A 26,734-nucleotide genomic window follows, 5' to 3' on the forward strand; every position below is an offset into this window, starting at 1 on the left:
TTCTGCAAAGTATTTTTACAAAGTATTTTGCCCTTGTAGAAGGTGCCAATTTGTGTAACAGTGTGTTGTAATGAAAAAGAAAATGCTTTCATAATTTCAGAGCATTTTCTCTATTGGATGAGAGCAGGGAGGCAATGTTTAAGTACATCAACTATCTCTCTTTAATTAGGTCATTAATCAGCATCTGTGAAAGCTGTTGAGATGCATTTTTTCAAGCCCATATGCTTAAACTTTAGACTAAAATGTCTCCTCAGCTCTGAAACCAGTAAAATATTTTTATCATTCCTACCAGAAAAATAATCTGCATATCTAGCTATCACTGAAATTCTTCCATGCATAGTCTTTCCTCAGTGCAGTAGCTGTTCACCTCCAACCTTGGCCTGCTGGAGTCCAAGAATAACCCACAGAGCTCCTTCCCCATACCCCAAGGGGAAGCTCTGCTCTCATCTATAGTGATGTAAATCCCAAGAAATTTATTTACATCAGTGGAGTCACCCAGGGGTCACAGCAAACTATTTAGCTTCCTTTGCTTCATCCTTTTGCTTTATCCATTACTTACATCTTAAAAAAAGCCACATCAGGCACTGTAAACTCAAGTTTTTGCAGCAGAACTCAGGTTCCAAAATTATTTGCCGTTTGAAATGTGGCTTTAGAATAATTCTGCACAAAATCTGTGCTGCAAAAAACCTGTATTGCCTCACAGAAAATAAAATGCCTTCTCACCAGATTATGAGACTGAAAGGGAGCATTCAATTTTCTAAACATAAGCTATACAACACAGATCACTGAATTTTATCCAGTTTGTTCTGTATCCGGGGCAATCACTCACACATGACTAAGGCATATTTTCCAGAAACAGCTAGTCTTGAAAGATTTGTAATTATCCCTTCTTACAATACTATTGCTGCTGTATATTACTCTAATGTCAACAGAGAACTGGAAACTAAATTCAGCTGCAAATGCCACAAAACTTCACACAGTTCAGAACTCCAAGAACTTGCTTTTTGCTCTGTAAGAAGGATAGTGTGTGTGAACACCCCCAGAAAAAGTGTGCAGCAGACAAAGAAACCCCCCCTTTGATGACATCAAGCTCTTGGGTGTTTACTTCAAAGGCTTGGAAATGATTTTTAGACATTTTTGGGACTTTTCTGGGTTGTGTCCCCTTAAAGTGCATCTGGAAAGCCAGATTCTGGATTGGGGGGATTTGAATGAGGAGCTACTGGCTAAATTGAGGGAGTCTTTCCCTTCTATTCTTCTACATAATGCAGAGGCTGTAACTCCTCCTAGCACAGGAAGGGACTGCACATCCCTTCCCAGCAGGCTGATACATGGGAACCCCAGCTCTCAGCACTACAATCCAAGAAACAGGGAAGATCATAAAATATTACTTAGGTAGAAATTGAATGAGTAATTGGGCATCTCAGCATTCCTGAGACTCCTTGTAGGAGGTGGCAGGGTTATTGAAAAGCAAAAGGAAACATGGCTTAAGAAAGGAAAGCACAGAGAAACTGAAGTGCTTGACAAATAATTATATTGGCAAAAATTGAATATAATAATAGCTTTCTAACTAGTCCTATTTTAGCCTGAACTATCACTCCACCAGAATACAAATAGTTTCCTGGCACCCATATTATCAATAATTATTTTTCCTGGTGAATTATGACTATGCACCTATGCACTTAACAAAGGATTTCTGGAAAGGGGGGAAAAAAAAAATCAGCTTTCTTAAGACAGAGGAGGAAAGAAAACTAAGTTAATAAATCATTCTGCCTCAGATCTCTGGAAGATGTGTTAGTGATGATGTTTTACACTTTTGGTAATTTTATAGCTACTGCCTTAACTTATCTACTGTCTGGCACCAAATTTCAATTAGCATTTGAAATTATTCAACCTGTCTACTTAAGTGTGGATGTTTGTCCCTTTTTCTTTCAAAGCAGAGCTTTCCTTCTGGAGACATGTATTGAACAGTTCTTGCCTGACCTATGGATTAATCAGAATTTAAATACTGTATTATTTCAATAGGCACTTCTAATATCTGTGTTTCCTGCCATGAAATGTAATTAGGGAAAATTAATTATCAGGGGACCTCTGCAGCTTTACCTTCTCCCCCATTGCTATTTGCACTGGGCGACATTCAGATGTAATTCCTTCTGTTCCAAGTGTATCAGGGCTATCCTCCCCCAGACTGCCTCAGAGCAGAAAATGTCACCCACTATTTGGAAGGTTCACAAATGTGACATTTTCCCAGTAAAACTGAACTGTGGCAGTCAGCTCAATAGGTTTATCATTGTTAATGAAAACAATTGGAAATACACTGAACATCTTGTTTCATGACTTAAATCAGTCTGTAACTATATTAGAGATGCAAGCCAGTGCTCCAGGACAGATTATCTCCCTGTGAGTCTCTGATGGAGCTCTGCTGTTTGTAAATGCAGCTGGTGCTCGGTGTTGTCAGGTAGGATAATAAACGAGGTACACCTCAGTTCACATCCCTTGCATCGGTTTTCATGTTAATGTTCCTAACCTGTATCATCCTTTCTTTTTCAACATTGATTTTGATCTGGAGGGCACACAAAAAATATTCAGCAGCAGTGCAATGTTTTTATATGCAACTTCAAAAAGTGGTTTTATGCAGCCTGCATTCAGAATGGGCTGCAGGCCACCCTTTGGAAACTCATTATTCAGGTTATCTGGAGACAGAAACAAGAAACACATCGAATCATCTGCGTGGTGAAAGCAGCCCATCTTTTACAATTGGGTTTTGAGTATTTTCCCTGTGAAACAAAGGCCAGACCATAGGGATGAGTTAGAGAAGTATGTTCTATTTAACTCAACAGTGTCAGGCATATAACGTGCCCTTTATATCTATAGTTTATTTTAACACATATCAAGGAGACAGAAAATTAGTGATCAATGTAGAAGGGAGCATGAGGTTTCATTATAAATTAATGTATGAAGACTCAGATTTCAATGATGAAATGAACATGAATCTTAAAAATTGTCTGTCTTTATGAAACAGATGAAAATTATTACAGTATATAACTTTTTGGTGACATTTTACTGCAAAGGGCATATTGTTACAAAATGTAGCAATGATGTAGCTAACAGAAATACTGCAGGGATAGATAAGATTATTTATGTAACATGATAAAACACAAAACATGGATGTATTTGACTCATTGGGTTGCAGAATGGGAAAAATACTTTGCCCTGCTCAGAAGTGAACCCTCCTGTTAAATCAAGGAGCAGAACAGATGGGATTTACTGGGAGCCAAGACTGCACAGCAATAGTCAAATCCAGTCCATCCAGTTGTGTTCTGGAGAACAAAACGTTAACAGAAACAAAAAAGGAAAAAGAAGGAGAATATACAAGAAAGGATTTTTAGAGAACCTCACTTGAGTGTCCCTCTTCAGTGGTGGAGTTTTCTCCCAAAACCAAACTATCCCTGCAGTGCCATGAAGATGCACTGATACCTGGATTAAAAAATCACCTACTAAAAATGAAACTGAGTAAAAAACATCTGTAAGTAGAGAAACTGCAACACAGAACTGGTGGAAGGTGCTGTGAAGTACTTCTGCTCCCCAAGCTGGAGCTGGAGCAACTCAATCCCAGAAGGGGCCCTGGATTAACACTACTGGAGGCCTGGAAGTAAATTCAGATTCTGGAAAATTTCTAAGATGGAAAGAACATATACATTGATTGATTGATTATATATAGATTTGATTGACTCATAGGAACTAATCACTAGAATACAGAAAGCTCAGAGTTAACAGAAACAAAAATTTGTTATAAAAATACAATCTGTATCAGCTCAATGAATCTCAGCTATACAATCTTAAAAAAAAAAAATAAATCCCACACATCAAAATCAGAATGACTTATATGCATAAAATTTGGGCAAACACAACTGAACACATTTTTCTAGTGCAAATGTGATGGAGAAAATAGATTTTCACATAAAACTAAGGTCAAAATTAGGTTTATCTTGGAACTAAAACTTCAGTCTTACCTAAGAAAATATTTTCCCATATGTAAGTTTTCAACACTATTCTCACTAGAATTGCATAACTGAGTTCAGATTAAAATTACTTGCTATCCCTAATTAATTGAACCTGTATTCCATCTTCATCTTGTTTCTCTTCCCTTGTCCTTCCTTCCTACCTTGCCAGGATAAACCATTCTGTTACATTTGCAAGCTCCAACTCGACTCATACCACTGTGATTTCCTTTAAACAAACAAAAAGACAGTAAAGGGAAGAAAAACAGTGAGAAACACCTGCAAACTATTATAAATTCTGAACCCACCCACACAGCCTGTAAGTTATAAGTAAATGAAGGTAAGAAGATTCAAAAAGAGAAACCAAGTGGGTTTGGGGTTCTTTTTTTCCTCTAGAAATTCTGGCAAACAGATGATACTAAAATATCTAAGAAAATATTTTTATACTTTTTGGTTGTGCACAAACAACAATTTCTATTTCCTTCTTGGACTGGGGATGGTTCAGTGCCATCTCTGTTCTCTGAGATGTTCATAATGGGGTAAATCTTGACTGGATGATGGTACATAACCTCAGGACTGTGCCAACCACATTCCCCAGCAAAGAGCCTTGGGATTTATGATTTTCCTGAATGGCCAGTTTTACCACACTGATATTTGTTTTGTTTATCAGACCAAAGAGTTTCTCACTTCCTTTATACAACTGAGAAAAACTGGTCAAACAGTGCAGGCAATTCCATTTTGCTTAAACTTGAGACACCTTTGTTTTGTAATAAATTATTATTCATGATAATATGTGAAAAATTTATTTTGGAGAAAACAGAAAACAAACGTTATAAGCTCTCTTCTATACAAATACCTCACAAAGATCTTCTGTACTGAAGCAGTTCTACAAGCTTCCATCACAACTAATTTTCTTAGGAGCAGAAATTAACATTGCTCAGCTACAAACTACATTCTAATGGTTCACCAGAAGTGAAAAAAACCAGAGGTGGTATCATGGCTCTTTTTCATCCAAAAGAATTTTGCTCTGGACATGGTAAGCCAGGTTTTCACCCAGTAAATACGTACAGCATTGAAAGTAATCTCAATTATTTTTCCCTGGAAATAGACATAAAGTATAATAAATTCAGTTTAGTACATTAAGATTTACTATTTCATTTTTACGACTGATCTATCAGCATTCTGTAAAGCTGAGCATCTCACTGAGATGTCAGTGTAAAAAAAATGTACTTGAGTATTAAAACACTTATCACTGTAACTGAACACAACCCAAGTAAATTAATTAACTTAATTGCCACAAAACATACTGGAAGAGGTTCAAAATTAGAAAACATGGGATAATTTTTAAGGCACATATTTGCCTTACTGTTTAGCTGGATAAAATTTAACATAGCTGTGCTTTCACTTATTATATGTAATAATAAAGGCACTGTAGAAATACTGTAAAGGTAAGGGGATGGTGCAGCATTTGCCTTAATGTAAAATAAACAAAGGAGGCACTTATGTAATTTGAATACCAAGAATTACAGAGTCTGAGCCCGGCCACAGAGAAAAGGTGTATTGAACAATATACTGAAAGTATACAAAAGTACCCTGAAATATCCATTTTAAAAGAAATCTAAAGAGTGTCATGAACAAAGGAGCCATCCTTTAAGTTTTTTGCTCTGAGCTTTCAGCAGATTAATACATAGATAGATAAATAGACAGATAGATATATGTTACTTTGCATATAAAATTGTCAGCCTAAGAGCATTCTGAATTAGGACCATGCAATGTAACTTAGAGCAATAAGTAAGCCAGAATCACATGACTTAATATGTATTACAACCATACTGTTGAGTATTTACTACCATTATTTAACTTTATTACTGTCTTCGCTTTGTGCTTTTGTTTTCTACTAAAGGATTTACTTACTTACTAATTCTTTTATTTATTTATTTACTCAGGAGTGCTATCCAGGAAGTCAGTCCTCTTTGCACTTGGATGGGAAGAACCTGTGAAGCCACAGGTTTATATTAAAGCATCAAAGTTCATTGTATGAGCTCACCACCTGCCTCTTGCATTTTAAATTAACTACTGACTCGGACATAAATCACTACAAGTTTCTAAAGTTTCCAAATTATTGTCTAAAAAACGAATTTAAAATCCAAACTGTAAGCAAAGCAGCAGCTCAGCCAGGGGAACAGCTGTGACTTTTGTGCTTTATTTTGCTGCAGAAGGACATCCCTCTTTGGGACCTTGGCTTTCCCAAAGTGTATTGGCTGTTAAAACCCACCACACATAGACAGAGCAGTAAATTTTATGACGTCAAAAAGTGTTCACCTACCACAAACCACAAAGACAGGATCTTGGTGCTAGTAGCAGAGAAAAAAAAGCCTTTTCACATAGACCACAAGTTTGACCAAGACAGAAGGAGCTCTGGCAGGGAAGTATGCACTGGCTGTCTGCAAGTCCAAAGGTGCTGCTCAAGTGAACACAACAAATACTCCAACAAAACTCCACTGAACTACTCGAGAAGAGGAAGCAAGGAAGCTCAAGCAGATTACTAAAAAACAGCTGATCAGAGCTACTGGAGGTTGCAGTGCTTTTCTTTAAAGCATTCTTAATATTTGCTGACCTAAAGTACTAATGGTGTACTAAGATCTGCTTAGGAGAAATAAAAACACTGTAACGTTATGATGGCCAAAAAAAAGTACTAATAGCAAGTCCAGATAACAACTTACATGCAATTTCCATTGTGTACATGTATTTATGAGGTGGTTATACACACTGTGTGCACACCAGTAATAACGAAGCCTGTGCTTCAAATGCTCTGTAGCAGCACACTTTGTGTAATAGCACATGAAAAGTAACATTTTCACTTATTCTTTGAACCACTTATATTATCTACCTGCAGCCAGTCATCTACTGTACTAATACAGCACTGCTTGCTTAAAATAAATATGTGCACATCATATGTGCATGTGTTGGATATACATGTTTAGGTGTACAGACAGCATATAGGCATGGACAGAGACATATATGTATACAAATAAATTTTATAAGAAATTGAATAAAAAATAAGGTTTTCTACAACTTTGTTAAGAGAGTATTTTTAGCCTCTATGACTTATTGAGCGTAGGGAAGCTCAATTCTGTGGTTGAAGGATTTTCTACCATCCTACTTTCCTGTCTGTATCCCCTCCCCTCACTGAAAACATTTTCTACCAGGCTGATTTCTGTGTTTACATGTACAAATTTTATATGTATGTATCTATGTGTATCCACAGCCATGAAAAACAGTACCTGAAAGAAATTCCTTGAAAGCTGCAAGCTTTCCATTTTCACTTTTTTGCTTTGTTTGAAGCCTGTATTTCTTTGGACAGTTTACTTACTTATTTTAATGCATTTCAGGAAATACTTGTCCAGGCTATTAACCCCAGAGCCATCCCAGACAGGACAAATTGTGTGTGCTTCATGACTCTTTATTTGTGAAATATCATCCACTTTTAATGTAAAAGATCCCACAAGAGATGTTACCAGGGCCTGAGCTCTCTTGCAGAGAGCAATCCGACTGCGGTGTTTGACCCAGGACTTCTACAAGGCTCGTGCCACCTCCCTGACCTGTGCTGCTGCCGGGGACCTGAGCAGTTCTGCCTGTGCCTCCATGGAATAAATCTGCAATGGTGATTATTCCATGCTTGAGCCACCTGTCCTAATGAATAACGCTTCCTGTGTAGCTGTTCCCAGATATTGGAGTTGGCTACTCAAGCTTGAAAGACAAGTGGAGAAATTAATAACTGGTGCACGAGCTCCTTAAATGGCACAGGAGCAAAAGAGGGAAAGAGGAATTCACTGCTGTGGTTTTCCTACAGCCCTGGAAAGGGATTTGTGAGTGTCAGAAGCCTTGCATCAGCATGAACCTGTGCAGACACGCAGGAGAGCAGTACAACTGCATTTTGGCTTAAATTATGAGTCATTGAACATTGATTATAATTTTACTTCAAATTTCTGAAACAGAGAGAGGCAGAGACTTAAAAACTGATGAGAGCAAAGTTACATGAGTTATTTAGTACTTGAAGAAAACAACTGTCCCTCCATCCTGATCCAATACAACACCAGCATCACATTGCCTCAGTTATTATTTTTAAAACCATAAATTTTCCAGTACATGTGTTTGTATATTTCTTAGCTTTTTGAGTTAGCACTATTTATAAAGGAACACTGGTGAATACACACTAAATGCCTTTGCCAGTCATTTCCATCAACAGATCCTTCTGAGCCAAACAAACTAATAGTTTGGGAGCTTTTGCTACTTTTTTGCCAAACAGCACTGGATTGATTTGTTGAATTCTGTAACACAAACATGCTTAATAGCAAACAATGTCAAAGAAACACACATTTCAACGGCCTCTGGAAACTTCAAAATGTGCTTTTCCTGTGTTTGAAGTTGAAACAAGCAAGCAATACTGTTGTCTTCTTAATTTGTTGATTTTGGTTTTCATCCAGACTTGCAAAGACCAATCCAGTGACGTGCATAAAACAGAATTCATTTGTTCAGCAACTTCTCCAGCCAACTCTGTGTTATACACAAAGATAAATCTGTTAATGCTATTGTATATTGAAGATGCTTCTCTATTGTACTTATCTGCTGTGTCACTAAAAGTTATCTGCATGGAGACTTAATAACACCCTTAAATGAAATTCAAATGGATGTTAAGCATACATATAATGTATTCTTATATCCACTATATGTGTGTTTTGATTTTTTAATTCAAAGTGACTGATTGCTGATGAAACTGAGTTAGCTAGTATGTTTGTAGGAGTACTATCAGACACTCTGCAAATTATTCCATCAACGAAAAAGCCAGAAGTACAGACACTTCACTTACACTGGGCTCTCCTCACCACCAGAGCTGGCTTGCACATCTCATCTCTCCTGCTCAAGTACTTGGAAAATAAAAAGCATCTGCTCTCTAGTTTTAGTTGGATAGTTGAACACATAGGGCAGGATAAAACTGTATGTTTACTTTTCAACCTTGCTTACAATGACAGACCCTCTCTTTAAGTGCTTCCATTCTCAGCATTTATTATAACCAGAGACCAGTACCTGCAATCTTCTGAGCACCTCCAGCAACTTCTTTTTATAAAAATGTGATACAATTGATATAATATAAAAACTACTGATCCATTCTACTTCAGGAAACACTGCTGCACCCATGGCCCCACCTCCCAGCTCTGTTCTTCCACCACTTACAATGACAGTTCAAAATTATATCAAATGTCACTTGATTTCCCTGAGCAGCTCTCTGCCAAATTTAAATTCCTGCAGGTATTGCTACAGAAAAAAATTTAAAATTACTCACTGAAAACAATTGTTTTTCTGTTCCAATGTCCTGCAGATCCACTCAAACCAGTGAAGCTTCTCTAATTTACATGGCTGAGAATTAAGCACACTCCTTTCAGGAACCAACACTCCCTGTCAGAGCAGGGCAGCTGGGCAGCCACAGCTTTTGAACCTTATACAGCTGTGTTCTGTACTGCCACAGAACCCCAAACATTACCACTGTTACACAATTTCTATTTATTTCTTTGTTATTGTTGTCTTGGGCTGTGGAAGGAGCTTTTCTAAAGGCCCTGTTGTGATGGACATATCACACCGAGAGCAACAATTCTGATGCTGTAGTCTATGAGCAGATTAACTTGCTTTACTTCTTCCTTTCTCATTCCTTTTTCATGTTTTTGATTTACTGAAAAACTGTTTCAGGGAGAAAAAACAAGGATCTCCCCCAAAATCCCAACTGCGGGAATGTTTGCTTTTTTTGGCAGCACTAATATTTATCCCATACTTACTAGGAATTCTCCCCTGTGCTAAGAATGTCGGTCTTACAGCTCAAAGATCTAAACATGAAGTATTTTATCAGTATTCTGTTTATTTCCCCTCTCTATGCAACTTCAGAGCAGTTAGGAAAAAGAAAACATTAAAACAAAAATCACCGCCTTTGAGTGTCTGTGAAAATTTATGTACTAAAAAGCAGCTGTAAAATTTTTAATGTTTAAATTAATGTTTTATGTTTACAATAAAAACTCTCCAGCCATGAAGGGCTTTTAAAAGCTACATGCTAAATACAAGCAAAACCAAAGCAAACAATAACACTCCCATGAAGCCCAGCTTCAACACACAAAATGGCAAATAAGACTTTTGTGCAGACTTTCTAAGTTTTCCTGTCTTTTTCTGAAAAAAAAAAAAAAAAAAACCTAGCAATGTCAAAGCCACAAAAAAGAGCTGGTTATAATGTGAAGGCAAAAACCTTATAATTCCTTAATAATAGATTTTTCTGCAATTCTGAATGTATTTGTGATGGTCTGGTTTACTTTTTTCACTTGAATTGTGTTATAAATAAAACAGCTTCTCTCCTCCCCCTCTTCTGCCAGCTGTAAGCACTCTGTCCTCCAATAAAGGTTGAAACAAATGAATAGGTTTAAAAGAGACCATTATGCACTTGCTAGTGCAGAGTGAGGAGATGAAATGTTGCCAAATCATTCTCCTTTTAAAATCAAAAGGAATTCTTGTTATTGGATTCAATGGGAGTATAATTAGGTTCTAAACTCACACACTTTCTTGACAATGTGGGTTTCTTTGCCTCTTTCATTCCTGTTTCCCTCTCAGATATGCAGAAGTCTCGCTGTTCCAAAGCGCTCTCAGTCTGAGCAGCATTTTAGCCATTTCTCCCCTGAAATGTTTGTGACACAGCCCAGAGAAGGCAGAGTGAGCACAAACAGCCATATTTACCTATCCTGAAATTCCTCTGTAAGTTACCAGGAGAAACAGCACAGCCCATCACCCAGCAGACGTTTAAAGCCTTGATCCCCTATGTTCCCTGTCCACCCTCACACCTCCCCAGTGACCCAGTCACAGCAACCCCACACGCTGAGCCACCTTTTCCATTTGCAGCCCAGTTTGGTTTCGCAGGTCCCACTGCAGGGGAGCTGACTAAGCCCAAATATATTTAGGTTGAATCAGATATAAACCTGTCCCACAACTCGAAATTATTTTCAAAACCCCTGTCAAAGTAATTCCAAAAGGATGATATAAATAACTTCTCTTTGTAAGGTTCACATAAGGAGGACCCAGCATTTACCATATCTGAATGTTGGACTCCAAACCAGTCACTGTGAAATCTTGAGTCCACTCCCAGCAATCTCTCAATGAAAGTTATATATGACTTTATATACGTGCCTTTATAAACAGTGCACTGAACAACAACAAAAACTTACAAAGCCACATCATCCCCCAAAGTCTGAGAATTCAGAGTCATGTTTTTCAATCTTTTCTACCATGCACAGATCCTATGCAAATAGTTTTGAGCTGTATCCACAGTGCTACCTTCATAAATTAATTTGTCAGTCTTTACTTTGTTCCAAAAGATGGGATGCAAGAGCAGTCTTTTAACTGTTTCTTGGTTAGAGGCAGTTAAAAAAGTTACTTCACAGCATTTAAAACAATGAATATCCTTTTTTCTATTTTCTAGAAACGGGGGAAAAAAACTAAATACCAAAAGCAATTCTTCATTTTCTCTCTTTTTGGTTTGCAGTAGAAAATTTTTCTCATGTCAACTATATTCTTTAAGTACACGTAACTCAAAAAAATTAAAGACAGAGAGTATAAACAATAACATACAAGCTTCAGCGTTCATTTGGGTAAGTGAATTAAAATTTACTGTAGGTGATAACAGTGATTTCACCTAGAGTTTAAAGGCAGTTGTTCCACTCAACACAACCAAGGTGACCTTAGAAAAGGCCAATCCTGCCTGGTAAGTACCTTGCGGGAATAATGGGCAGAGTTGTTTGCAGAAGGCATGGACACAGCTTCCAGCTTCGAGTATTTCCAATACTTGTCAATGCTGTAAAACTTAGGAGCTGAATGATTTGAAGGCATCACTTTCCATTCTGATAAAACAGTTACCAGAACTTAAAGCACTAAGACCTGAAGTTCTTAAGGTTCCTCTCTTCAAAGAGAAGATTTAAAAATGTGTATGCTTATAAAATGTATAAATGCACATACAGACAGGGAAACATTTCAGCAAGTTTCTGCAGAGAACTTATCAAATTCTTACTATGAAGATCTTGAAAGAGGGTTTCTGAGAACTCTTTATAGAGAACTATACAGAAATTCTGCCCAAATCCATCCCAGTGGAGATGGGTCTGGAGAATATCCAGGTCCTAAATATAGTTTTTCTGGAAGACACCTCGTACCTGTTTAGAAAGAGAGGCAGCATTACTGCAGTGACAGTGATTTTGTACATTTATTTAGATTATTTCCAAGATGCTCTTCACATATTTAGCACAATCATCTCAAGATTTGCATGACTAGATTTTTTGAGACTCTCTGTGCTCAGCTCTTCCTTCAGCCTTTGTATATCCACAATTAATTTGTCCATAATCACAGTTAATCATTTTTTAAACATGCCAAATATAAACTGCTCTTCATTAGATGAGATATTCCTACTGCAGAATATTTGCTGAAAACAGATGAGGAGTTCAGACATTTTATTAGTTCATATTAGGGCTGTGATAAGCAAGCCAATTACATTACATTACATGTCAGAGGAAGGAAGATAACTTAGTTTTAAAGCAAACCAAGGGGGAAAATTTTTTACATTTTCATTTAGTTTTCCCCAAATTTGGAACCCTTCATGCAAGTTTCTTCCACAGCTTGTAGAAGCTTCCACTTGTGCTGAATACAGCTTGACAGAAACAGGATCTACAGACTGAGAGCAGCAGGAACAGAATCACAGAGAGCATTCCCAAACACCACATTACTGGGGATGAAGGAGCAGCAGCCCTTTTGTGCCCAGCGAGGGTACAAAGCTAAGGGTAGTAAAAAGATACAAGAAGCAGTGACATTTTAAAAGAAACTATTCCTCTATGGCCTTGTCCACAGCCATAACTCTAGAAAAGAGCTCCTTGTCTAACGTGCCCTCCAGGATTAAGAAGGCAGAGATATCATGCTATATATTAAAATTAGTATTTCTTGGCCTTGAATAGGTTCAGATCGGGCTCCTCATGTCCTGGACATGATTCAAATAAGCAACTTCTCCACTGGGTAATTTAACCTGCTCATGTGCCTGGTAGCTAAGATTTACTACCTCATCATTTCAGTGAAAATTTACAAAATTAGGTTTGGACAGAGGAGGGAACACCAACAGCAGATGCAGCACCATTATATTATAATGGGGATGTGAAACAAATTTGAATAGAGTAATTCCTGACTACTATTTATCTGTAGATTAAAAACAAACAGGCACAATTAAACCCCAGGGACAGCAATAAGACTACCTGCACTTTCTGAAACCTCCCTACAGCAAGGACTTCAGAGTACAAATGGGATATTTTTACTTTTTTAAAGAAGGAATTTGACAAGAATGCTACATGAAAAGCCTGAAAACAGTTAAAAATTTCTTTACCTATCTTTAGAATTATCATTAATAACACAGTCTGAATTACACATGGAGCTTTTATCATACAGTGCTTTTAAAAAGAGTTCAATATTGCTGTCTCCCACTACAAACTAAAAAAAAGATAGATGTGGAGATGAATTGATTGTGCAAGATATCTGGCAGCAAATCTAGGGAAAAATTACAATTATCTTGTTCTTTAGCATTAATAGGGAAGCCCTGAGTAGTCCAGCTTTAGGACTGTTTGCCTCCCAATATCCCCAGTAATGTCCTGTACTCGTCCTAAGAGTTCTCAAAAGTAAGGAAGACCTAAATGGCATTTCATTTTCCTCCTTCCATTTTATATTCCCAAGATGCACCAAAAAGGAGCCCTTGGCAATGCTACCATGGTCAGTGGTGACTGACAGGTCACAGCAGAGTATTTTGATGCAGTTTGGATTGCCTACTGGAAACAAAAGAGTGGCCTTAGTTTGAACAGTATATAGGAAACATGAAAGAAAATTCTGTAGAATCAGTCAAATTTTCACTCTACAAGCACATTTTAAATTATCATTTTTACACAAGCCACCTAGATACAATCCAGACTCCAGTGCTGGAGAAAGTTTGCACTACTTTACTCTCAACATACAAGGATTTTCTGGAGTTTCTCTCTCTCTCTGCCTCTATCTAAGGTATTTGAGTTGGCCCTAGGAGGGGGACATTTTGCCCTTATGCTGTTCACTGCTTTAATCAGCTATCCTCAAGAATGGGAGGGCACCAGACCACTGTGCCAGTTACCCTCCCAAATCTGTAATTAATGTTGACAGTAAAATATTGGCACAGCATTACCCACCCGATAAGAGAGAGCCCTCCTGAGCTTGCACATCCAATCAAGTGGGTTTCACTAAAAAGTGTCTCATTACCAACAATACCAGACAATTGCAACATTTTCTTAAATTAGCACTAAAATAGAGATGACTCACTTTGTACTGTTATAGATGGTGATTTGTCTCTCTTCCCTCCATTTCATTCCCTCCCACCATCCCTCAATCAGATGTAAAACTTCCTTTTTCTGCACTGGGAGGAGAGAGAGACAAAAAACCAACACCAAAATCTCAACAACTGTATTTAGGGTAAGCCACTCTGCAGCATCACAGCTTATGAGCTCCAAATATAGATGCACTCATCAACTCCTCCAAGCAGTTGCATGGCCTACAGTTCCTTCAGCCCTAAGGCACACCGAAATTTATACCTGTGAGAGGGAAACTCTGTTGCCAAAAATGCAGTTACAGCTTGGTTCTTCCCATAGCTTCCAAAGAATTGGGTTTATTTCAGTTCCCTGCAGTGCAGTGCACAGTGTCAGTCTATTTACAGCATTATTTACATTAATGCCTGATCCAGCAATCATCCTGCAAATATATCAGAACTGTTTCAGGGATAAAAAGGAAGAACATGGTTTTGCAGCAACACAGTGTTAAAAAGCAAAGTGATTCCTTGCTCTGAGAATGTCTTTGCAATAAAATTCATGGGTTTAGATTGCAATATTCTGATAGGACACATACATCATGATAAAAAGTCCCCACAGTCCCCACAAACACACAAGCCTCCCAAGTCCAAAGTAGCCCAAGTCCCAGACACATCATCAGGGCAAACCTCAAGTTTACTTAGAGAAGCAAATTGTTTCCCAGGATACTCTACTCCTACCAAAACTTACAAGTGTTCCCTCTTTCCTCCATAACTTGCCAGTCTCCTTACCCACTGTATGTCTCTGCTGGCTTTACAGATACAATTGTATTTAAATAAAGCAAGCACAGCATCTTCATCTAAATGTTAAGGAAATATTTATCAGCACAAAGGCAGTCTCAACCCATACAGTGTTTACAATGGTTTTTTATCTTCAGGCTACATTAGGATTTGCTGTGAAATGGTATTTGCAATGACTTGTGAATCACTGCCAAATGTGGTTGCACCAACCATATTGCAAAGCTTTGCACAGCAGTAATCACGGGCTATGTCTGACACTGGGAGCAATTGGTACAGAAGAGCAGTAAAAAAAGATGGTCTGTTCTTTTCTCACTTAATCCCTTCTGTTGAGGCACTCCTAAAATTCAGAATAAAATATGAACTAAGATAACAGATGCCCTTAATGAGGCCCTCTGTTACTCTACTCAAGTATCTCTGAAAAAATAAAATATATAGATGCTGTTTCAGCAACTAAGACAACAGAATTAGTAGGGAGCAGAAAGTTTGTGATTCTTTGGGGCAGAGGGTTATCTCACACAGAAAGGAATAGTTGGTGAGCTTGGAGGCACTGATACAAGTTGCAGAATGCTAAGATATCATCTGCCTTCATTTCACAGCACACTTCTCCGGATATCAAACCCCACTCCCTTCCTTAAAACTGGAGGTAAATAACTGTAACTGAATAGATTAAAAACATGCAAAGGCAATTTCTGCCTTATGAGAAAACCTACACGTAAAGAGATTTTAATGCAGAAAATTGCTGCTCCTTGTTTAAGGGAAACATTCTCACTCAATCTGATAATTACACCTAGCTCATCCTCAAATGTATAAACACAGAATACTGGATCTGATAAAAAAGTGCAAAATCGATCTCGTACACTTTTAATTGTACAAACCAAAACAAACAAATAAATCACTCTAAAGACCCTAAAAGATCTCTCCAAAATCTATTAAAGTCCCCTTAGACTCAAAAATCTTCATATTTAACAGCATTTTGGCAGCTATGTATGATCCACAGAGCATTTATAGCAATTTCCACTTGTGATGCACAGCTACAAAGTGGCATTTCTGATTAGCCCAGTATAAAAGGCATTTGAACATGCTGAATACTACCTGAGCCCTAGTAACCTGCATCTCAGTTTTTTCACAAGATTATGCAGTGGTGATAAACCCAGCTTTGCAAAGCACAAAATCTTTCATCTGACAGCAAACATTATTTGGCATTTGCTTATTGCTCTAGGAAAAAAGATTCATCAATGATTAATTTTAAGAAATAAAGATTTATACTCAGTGTATTTCCTGAGAATAAAATATAAATTTAAAGTTGCTTTATGGGTCTTCTTTATAGTAAATGTTTATTGTTTTCAAAAGAAATTAATTACTGTATTGAATAGAAAAATATTACAAACTAACTAGTTTGTAACGCAGCTGGAGAAACTTCCTACACTAATTCCTGAATAATTAAAATGCACTGATTTCTGGTATAGCATCACCTTTTAATATCACTAAGCTACTCTCTGTACTTTTATATGGTCAGATCTCATTTTGATCCAAGGTCCAATCTGAACTACCCTCAGTTGCCTCTCTTTACAGCATCTTATTCATAAATATTGCATATGTTCCTATATTGCTCTAAAACAAGAGATGATAGACTAGTGAGAGACTCAGAACTGGTTGCTGGGGATTTACAGATAACAATAAAATGCAAAGAATCATTTTAAAATTCAGCGTGGAGGGCAATGATTTTAAGTCCAAAATTGCCATCAACAATTACCACTTATTTAAGTAAAACAAGAGATGTCTCAAAAGAATTGCGTGTGTGTCACTCCTACCTTGACAAAAAAACCATTTTTAATCTTCTTACATCACATATCACAGGAGGTCTCTATTCACTTCAGTACAGTAGGAGAGAAAAGGAGGAAGTTATACATTTTCAGGCACTAACAATTTAAAATTAAGACAAGAACAAATATTGTTAGTAAAAGCACAAGACAGTGAGGAAAGCACCTCAGCTTGTGGAATAACAATATTGTTAAATAGAAATGGTTTTTTTCTGAACACAGTCATTTTATAAAATGTACAGTAAAGCTTTTATATGTAAATTACTCAAACTCAGAAACCTTTCACTTCAAATTGAATTGAGAATAGCTTGAAGAAGAACACTTTAGTGAAAACATCCTTAAAATGAACAAAATCAAGAGCAACTAAGGTGCACACGCAATATTTCACTGGGAAAAAAAACCCTGTAAATAAATATTTGATTGATGCACTGCAAACAAAGAAGGACAAAAAAATTTGGCTTCAAATATATTTAGATAGCCTCTTAATACATGCACCTGCTTTTTCTTTGAAACTGATTATATTTGTTAAACTATGTGTATTGCCACTAAATACATAACAGTGTTACATGAATGATTAAAGCCACTACAATAGAACTACATTATACAAATGATCACATTACCACATTTAAAAGCTCCCTACACTAACATAATACAATAATGCAATTTTCCCTCAACTTTTGAACTAAAAGTTATATGATACCATCACTGTAAGTTTAACTTGCCAACATCCCTTACAATAATCCAATCACATCTGATGGTCAAACTTGAACAACTGTTCTGTACCAAACCATCATACCAGGTACTCCATGAAGGTACTGTAGGCTGGAAACTGTGTTTACAAATCCCACATGGATTTTAAAAGTATATACGAAGCAATTGCCATATCTGTTGTTTTTACCAGCTTACAAATGTATTTATCTTCATGTTTTCTAGCAAACCTGGGCATCTCTAATCATGTCCTGCCTGGAAAAGCCAATTGACACAGACCATGTTATCAGAATGCCAACCTTATATTTTTATTTTTGGTATAAATTCCTGGTAATTTAAGTACTTTGACAAAACTTACTGCAATCCTTATGTTTCTATTTGATTCTCTGTGACTGTGTTTCACTCAACTGCTGCACCCAGGCCATGTACAGATAATGTCTCATGGCACTCTCACTGCTGATAAAGGGGATGAGGTGGCACACTGAGGTACCTGACCATGGATAAATAAAACAAGAGCTAATCATTGGGCAAATATGAAGGGAAAGCAAGGCTAACCTCAAGAAGAAAATATAGCCCTTACCAGCAATTATCTTACATAGAGTTTAATAAAACTCTCCTGCCACAGTAGCAAAAGAATAATCTCTTTGTAAGGTTGTGCCCTTAGTAAAATTACTTTGAATTCTGTTATTGATTGTATGCTTCCTCCTGTAAAAATATGGAAATCTGATTTTATTCCATGCTTGTAGGGTAATTCTCCCTAAGGATTTGAATATGGCCACCAGTTACTGGAAGAGCCAGGGAGACATTTGTCCTATAGCAAAACTTGGGCCTTAGTTTATGAGTTTGTGAGGACAGCAGGTAAATTTAAGCAGTGATCAATAAAAGAAACTGGTCCTGCTGGCCTTCGTAAACTAAATAGCAATCTTCCCCACATCACCTAAGTCAGGCTTGCAAAACTAATTCTAACTAAAAAGATTAAGACATCAGGCATTAAAAATAGATCTGGGGCCAATTAAACTGTAAGTGCAATATACAATTCCCATAGTGTGAGATCTCCTCACCTGTATTTCCCACCAAGAATGACAATAATGAAAAACCCAAACCAAAATATAACCTGGTGATATTTCCTCAGTTATCAAAGAGAAGTACTCACCTGGGGTGAGTGAATGAGGAGAATTTTGAAAGATAGTATTATTACAACTATAAGCCAAAAACTAAAATGTTATTATATCCCTTGCTAACTGATATTTCAGCTATTAATGCTGAACTCCATCTAACTTACCTGAATGCTTTTCTCCCTCTCTATTGCTAAATGTGTGTACAATACCATGAAGGAGACTTAGGTATATTGCAAAGGTTATATTTTAAGATGATATTGGATGGCTGCATTTGACTTTTTAAATCTTCCTCACTCTACTTCAGAAAAGGAATCAAAAATCCATGTGGTTTTGCCACACTACATCTTTTGGTGAAAGCAGATGGGTATTTTTAGCATGAAAAATGACTTATGAATTTTTGAACATTTATTAAAAGCAATACTGTGGAACATTTCAGGAAACACAACCCACCAGGAATCCATTCCTGTTTACATCTAAAAAAATAGTATTTTTCTCCCCTGAGTAAAATGATGTATCTAATGACAGCAGACTTAAATGCTGAAAGCACTTTCAATGCTTTCAATCATTCTTGTACTTGGTGCTATTTCACTTGTGTGTACAGTGGGTGAACATGCAGCCCAAGTTGCTAATAAAACAACCCTGAGTTAACAATTAGTTTGATTTTCTAGAAGATACTATTGTCAAAATCTTCCTACCAACATTATTACAAATGACTCTTCCCAAGTCATGTACAGCTGGGCTGTGGCTGCGTGTCCTTTCTTAGAGAAGGACAAGAAAGGAAAGCGTTTCATTTCTATAGGAAAAAGTATCCTTTGCTCAATATAGCCACACATTGCAGGCATTTACAAATAGGAATGAGACTTCAGTGTTGGTCTTTTCCAGTGACAAAGGCAAAACCTTTTAGACAAAAGTCTGTCTGAGAAAGGAAGATTTTTCAATTCACAGGTGCCCGGTTCCCTTAAGGCAGTTCAATCCAGGAGCTGCCTTTCCCTTTAGAGATGGTTGACACCACAGAGGAAGAAACAGACCTGGATTCTTCAGTTCCTCCTGATAAAATGCTGTATTTTTTTAACTTTATTACCTAAAAGAAATAGTGTTCTGTTTTACGTTCTTTATACATGACTTTCTCAGGCTTGCTTCAGGAAAAAATCTTTTGGAATTGTGTAAATGGTCAGAATACAGATATTCCACCTAATTTGCTAAAACATGTAGGAGATATAAGGCCAAGTTAAGCCAGGATACTAACAACAAAATTAGGAAGCAGAAACAATTACAACTAATAAGTTAAAGAATTGTACCCAGGAATAGAGTGACATAAATGAAGGAACACTGACCAACATCACTTCTCTTCCCTTTCCCACACTAACTTGCCACATCTTATCTAAAGTTTTTGCTCCAGGTCTTACTATAGTTACTACTACTACTGAAGAATTTAGGAGGTTAAGCCATGAATCAGGGCCTCAGTGTGCAATCAGCTCAACAGACACTGACAACAAATGGTAAGTGCTCCAGGACATCCTTAAATGCATTGTTCCCAGTGTACTTTCTATTCTTCCTATTATTTGAATATACAAATATTTAAAACACAGAGGTATTTATAAGAATTATAGCATTCCTGTAACTTTCTGCATCAGAAGCAGATTAGATAATAATACAAACGCTGTAAGAAATGTGATAATTCAGTCTCTGTTTACCAATGATAATTCTGATAACACAATAAAACAAAAGTATTTAGGATACTAAGAAGGCAAAACAAGCCGGTTTTTTTCCTGAAAATAACCTAAAGAGAAAACTTTGAGCAAATCACTGAGCAGCAGCACAGCAGTCCTGGCACTACACAGATTAAAAGACCCCTGAAAGGGGCAGTGCCACCTTTCACCTGTGACACAGCCATAGGGGCTCAGCGCCCACCAGTCCCCACAGAGCAGTGGTGAGTGAGTTGTTGTAATGAAGAGCAGAGGTATACAGCCTTTATCAGATGAGAGGGGATTTGTCAGAGATTAATAGAATTCCATTGTAATATCCATATCTCACAAAGGCATACTCTGACAGGGTCCAATTACTTTCAACAAGCTGGGCCTGCTACATGGACCCTCTGAACCGGAATGGCCCTCCAATCTGTATGCTTTCGTTCAGACAGATAACACCAACGTGTTTCTCTCTGTGATCACTGCCCAACTTAAATGAGTTAATCTCGTTTTCCAGATGAATTGTTATTTTGTCTCCCGCAGGCTGTGATTACCGGATAAAAGTATTGTGTTAACAGGAGGGCCAGGGTCTTTTCAGCAGCGGATTCCACATTCAGATAACCAGCCAGAGAGGCTTTCGCTTGCTTGCTTGCTTTTTTTTTTTTTGGCCTTTTTTTTTTTTTCTAATGTGAAGTAAGAGAGTGGCACTAACAGGAGAAAACTATGAAATGACACAGAGATAAACCTTCCCAAATAATTACGTAACTTCATCAGAGGTCAGAGGAGCAGTTTATCTTCATATTTCAAAAGAGTGTCCCGGTGAACCAATCTCATTTACAGCCTACCTCTACATATTTTAAGATGTTATTTGCCTTTCAGTTCATGCCTGCCCTTTCTTTCTCTAAAGGCCTTTGTTTCTGAAGCCATTATAATGTGCTTGAGAAGTTCACAAGGGAGCCTATCAGAATATAAATATTTGGAAGCACTGAAAACTATCTGGGCAGTATCAGAAAACAGGAAGAAAAAAACAAGCCCATGATTTCACAAACAGTTCTCTTCAACTGATGAAGCAAGAGCCATATGGTGAGGGTTATAGTCTACAGCACATTTTTCTGAGACAATGTATTTTCTCAATGACAGCAGTGAGATTCTTCATTTCCTTTTCTCGACAAGATGTGAAAAAGAAAAAGTCCCACTCTAATGTTAATTCTTAAAAAGTACACGAGGCATGTGTTGCAGCTAATGTTAATTCTTAAAAAGTACATAAGAAAAGCACCTGACTAGTGTAGGAAACACCAGACTATGCAGCTGTGCCTTGACCACCAGGACAAGCCCTTCATGGCCAAGAATGACTCACATTGACCCCATTCAGGCAAATCCCATCCCAGCAACAGCAGCAGAACTACAGGAATTACATCAAGTCCGTGTGGCTTGTGCATTTTCATCCACATAGAAAAAAACCCATGTGTTATTTCAGTATCTAATGCCAAAAGGTAAATAAAATTTGACCTCTGAATGCAGTAGATTTCTCCAGTGGCTCTCCCAGTATGTAGATCTGAGTTGCTCCTGAGGTGGGTTATGTCAACAATTTGGAACAAGATGCAACATCGGATTGCTGGCAATGTATCAAACACTGCCCACGAAATGTAGTCAATAAGCTTAGGAAAGCTTCCTGACAGAAAGCCACAACCTTTGACTGCAAAAAGTCGATGTCTTCAACAAAGTATGAATGAACGTTGGTGCAGGATGTGCATCCAAAGCACAGGGTGGGTGTATTCCCCACTGTGGCACAGGTCTAGGGCCAAGCAGACCCTTCAAGTCCTGGGCACCCACTTCTGCAGGGTTGGGGCCTGGAAAAAATATCACAGCTTCCTTTATGCTCCTGTGCCCACATTTCCTTCCACAGGAAAGGAGGAGGCTGAAGCTGAAGCAAAAAGCGAATCTGAGGAACATAAGTCTCTATGCAGATATTTGGGCTCCATCTTTCTTATACAAGAACTGCCATCAGCAGGTATGAAAATCATTCATAGGTGGCCAGGTAAATTAATGAAAAGATGACACATTTTGGAGCTTCTATATGACAGAGTTTGTTTCTCATAATGAAGTGAAAAGTCTGTGCATCTGGAACTGCAGCCATCATATCACTGACTTCCATTTTGATCAAGTCGGCAATATTCTCATTTCTGGCCCTATTTTCTTACTAGAGACAACAAGTTCAACCTCTATAGTGGGAGTAAGCTCATAATCCATCATTTAAAGGTCCCTAGTATTTTTCAAAATGGATAGGTGATAACCCAATGGTTCACATACCCTCATGAAAACAAGCTTTATGCATTACATACAACAGAATGCAAAATGTCCATAGAGCGTAAGCAAACAGTCAATCACCTACTTAGGGTGTAAAAACAAAGTTACAGTAAAAACATGTCTTCTGTCAAGAAGGTGAGCATAAAAGATGGTTTTTATACAGTAGGAGTTTTCCTCAGGTGTATAAGGAATCACATGGCTTGCTGGGCAACAAAAAGCATATTCCAGTCTTCTTGTCCACCCAGCACTGTGTTTTATTCTGCTTAGCAGGAGACCAGTGGTGCTGCTAGGAGAGTGTGAAGGGCTCCTATGCATCATCATAAACAAGATAAGCAGAATTATTTCCTAAATTACAAACAACTACAGCTATAACAAATCACTGAGGGGAGCAGGGGACGCTGTGGGCACAGTGTGGGCACAAAGATGTGAGCTTTTAGCAGCTTTTGTCAATGCTGCTGCTGCAGGAGCAGGAGGCTGGTGTGACTTTGCCTTGTCTTTGTCAGAAGAAAGAACAGTATTTTTCTGTCCTTTTTTCACAAGTGTTTTGATTGCATTACTTTTCTTGACTTAGTCTAGGAAAGGGTAGGCCTCAGTAGAGATCTCAGAGGCCATAGGTTCCCTGAGGAATAACCTCAGTAGGAGAAATTTTTTTCCCCTTTTTCTTGCTTAATTAACAGATCAGACATGGGAAAAAATATGAATAAACATCAGGCAGTGTCATTTAGAGACTGGTCACTTAGACTAACCCGTGATGAGTCTATACACAGGCACACAAGGGATTAAGCTCCCAGCACAGCTGTAACCAGGACTGCTCACATCCTGGCTCTGGGTTTTGTGCAGGACACAGCCCTGACATTCAGCTCGTTATACAGAAATTCCAAGTTACTGGTGAATAGTCCCATTTCAGATCTCAGTGGAAGAAAACACCGGTCACAATAACACAACAAAACATTTCTCACAATAACAGTCTTTTTCCAGACAAAGCCAACACTAGTGTAGCAGAAATGATGCTAGTAAGAAGTGATGTGAATTTAACAAAGAAGCTTGATCAGCATGATGGAGACAGACAGTCAGAGACACAAATTAAATCTCAGACACAAATTAATTTCTCATTCATTTTTCTGTACACCGGTGCTATAAAACACTTTGCAAAAGTTGCACTGAAGGTAGCAGCTGGAAATTATATTGTTTCAAAAGCTGAAAATATTCTCTATGGAGAAATTTTAAACCCATAAACTTTTTCTTTTCTTAGTTTGTTTTTTATTTTTAATGCTGCATCAAAGTGCATGCAGAGGAGATCCATGAATTGCTACATCACTTTATTTTTATTAAATTGCCAGCCTGTTTTATTCAGTGGTCTTATAAACATAAAATTGATAAAATGGACAGCTTTCTTTCTAAGCTAGCTTACATCTCTCCTTTTTTGAAAGCTTCCTAAACATGCAAGCACTCCATAAAAAAGTAACTGGTGCATGCAGAAGCAATGCAGTTCACAAATGAAGCAGTATAATGTCAATGGTTTGAAATTGTTCAGTCTCAGTTGTTTTCCAAGTCAATGCACTGGCAGTCTTGCCTGAATGCAACTAGTCAATAGAGAGAAAATAAATAGAGCATTTCCAGAATTCACCCATCAGCACTGAAAAGTGTCTGCTTACTATTACACAGTTTTAACATGTCATAATCATTTTTCACAGTATAGAAACCCTCCTTATACCTTGGACAAAGAATGAATGACTATTTTAGCACCCTATACATATCTTCTAATAGAAATTCTAAGCAAACTGTATTGACTATAGTATTTTAAGTGGTGTTATTAAAGTAGAATCTGAATTATTTAACCTATTCTTAATGCTACATTATGAACAAAAATTTATAATTCAGATATCTAAAATTACAGACTTCTGTATTTGGATTTCTGAACATATTCATTTCTGTAAATACCTATACATTGAACAAGCTCCCTGTAATTTCAGGTAGAGTTGAACACCACATTCTATGCACAGTGTTATTCCCATAAAGAATCCTATTGACTATTAAGTTGGACAGGTTTTGCTCACACAGGTAAAAGCTTTAGTGGCACAGCTCTATGACTTTAAACACCCAGACATTAAGCAGCAGAGAGATACACGTGTCTCTTATCTTTCTATCTTTTATTTCCCCCATGCTGTATGACAAGTGCCATGTCAAATAACACCACTGGGCTGAATGCTACACAAAGAGAGGAAGGAAGCAGACAGGACAGACACATTGCTACACTTTTGGACAAAAAAAAAAGGATTCTGCCTGCTTCTTCAGGCAGCTATATGCTAAATTGCATCTAAGGTGCTATGCTTACTTAGATAAGGTCCTTGCAATGCCACATAATTACAGAAAGGATATGCCATAGTCTGAAAAATGAAAACTATGTCTTTTCCAATCCCCTGCCTTGTTATCTGTCACCTGGATGAAAATCATGTGGAAAAAAAAAATAAAATAAAGAGGGGGAAAAAATTCCCCTTCAGACCCAAGAACACACTAATGCCCACAGATATAAATGTTACAATAAAAGAGCAGGACGACTACTAGCAGAGCTTTTATAGCTTAACAGTATTTTGACAACAAATGTTCATATTTCATTTGAAATTTATGAAACCTTTGTGCCTGTAATCCCATGAGCAGCTACATGGTAAATGAAAGTAGCAGGCAGTCTAGATTAATAATATTTTGCTTCATACTGGAAGAACATTGTAAGGAAAAGAAATCTTGCTTTATCTGCTCTCTCTCTCTTTTTTTTTTTTTTTTACAGTGTCTGTATTGGAGCAGATTCAGAGCTCTAAAACCTGCCTGCAAATATTCACAGCTGCCTTATTAATTTATGAGAAACTGAAGGACCCATCACAAGGCATAAGCAAGCAATTTAGTAATAACAAGTAGAGGGGTATGATACATGGCAAAATACCACAGCTCCTAGTGTTAGAGAGCTACCAGTGGTTTAAATCAAGTTCAAGGGGAATACCTGGAGTAAGCTCCTGTACTGCATATGCTAATAAAAAATTGGTATGGAAAAAAACCATTGCCCTATGAATCATAACCCTTGCTTTCACATTTTCACAGTTTAGACATACATGTATGCTAAAAGCCCAAGTGTGGCTTCTTGCACTTAAATGTCTAAGTGTCTTTTTCAACAGCTCTATTTATCTTCAAGCACATCCAACAAAAACTGTCCATGTTTTCTACATTTTTAAAGTAGTCTCTCAGTGCAAGCTAACATGGCAAATATGATGTTGGCCTAGAAAGTAGATATTTATTTTTGTTTAAATGTATACATTTTTTTGAGCTCTCATGTGGACTTATCTCACATACACAGGGTATATTAGGGTGGTAAGATCACCCTGATGTTTGCCTTTCAAAGAACACATTTTAGAAAAGATGATTTAGTGGCACATGGAAGAAAAGAAAAACACCCACCAAACCTACAATCCTGGATTTTCACTACCATACTGCAATTAATATCTGCCACCAAAACCAGAATGTGAGAGTTACATTGTTTGCATTCTTTGCTCATAAATGCACTACAGATTCTCAAATATATTAGCAACCAAAGGAAGCCTTCCATCAGCATCTGTGCTGAGTGGATTCAATAACAGTCTAACCAATTTACTATAAAACTTTTATAGAAGCGTTATATACTTGCATCAGGTTCACAGTTTTATTAATTTACACAGATTTTATGGTTTCTTGAAGTTCTTACGTCTGAAAGAATGAACTGATACTTGAGGAAAGCTGAGTCTAGTGAGAAAATGATCTGCTTAAATACCATTCAGTCTCATAAAAGAGTAACTATAGAGTAGTTATACCACCATCTACATCTCCATATTTATAAAAACTGATACAGGTATAATTGGTTAATAACGTCTGCTTCTTATAATGCAGAATA

At 37.4% G+C, this 26,734-nt stretch overlaps 1 protein-coding gene across 7 annotated transcripts in view; it reads right to left on the reverse strand.

The window, feature by feature from the left end:
• WWOX (WW domain containing oxidoreductase) overlaps nucleotides 1-26,734 on the reverse strand; it is a 487,168-nt gene that overhangs the window by 218,594 nt on the left and 241,840 nt on the right. Inside the window, exon 9 of one of the 7 annotated variants that reach the window (XM_069026696.1) lies at nucleotides 7,730-8,555. The exons of the other annotated variants lie outside the window; for them this stretch is intronic. Coding sequence (XP_068882797.1) covers nucleotides 8,526-8,555 — 30 coding nt within the window. The 3' untranslated portion in view covers nucleotides 7,730-8,525. Of the gene's footprint in view, nucleotides 1-7,729; nucleotides 8,556-26,734 lie in introns of those variants that run through there. 7 annotated transcript variants of the gene reach the window in all.

Source organism: Aphelocoma coerulescens, chromosome 11, assembly GCF_041296385.1.
Source record: "Aphelocoma coerulescens isolate FSJ_1873_10779 chromosome 11, UR_Acoe_1.0, whole genome shotgun sequence".
Taxonomy (NCBI): Eukaryota; Metazoa; Chordata; class Aves; order Passeriformes; family Corvidae; genus Aphelocoma; species Aphelocoma coerulescens.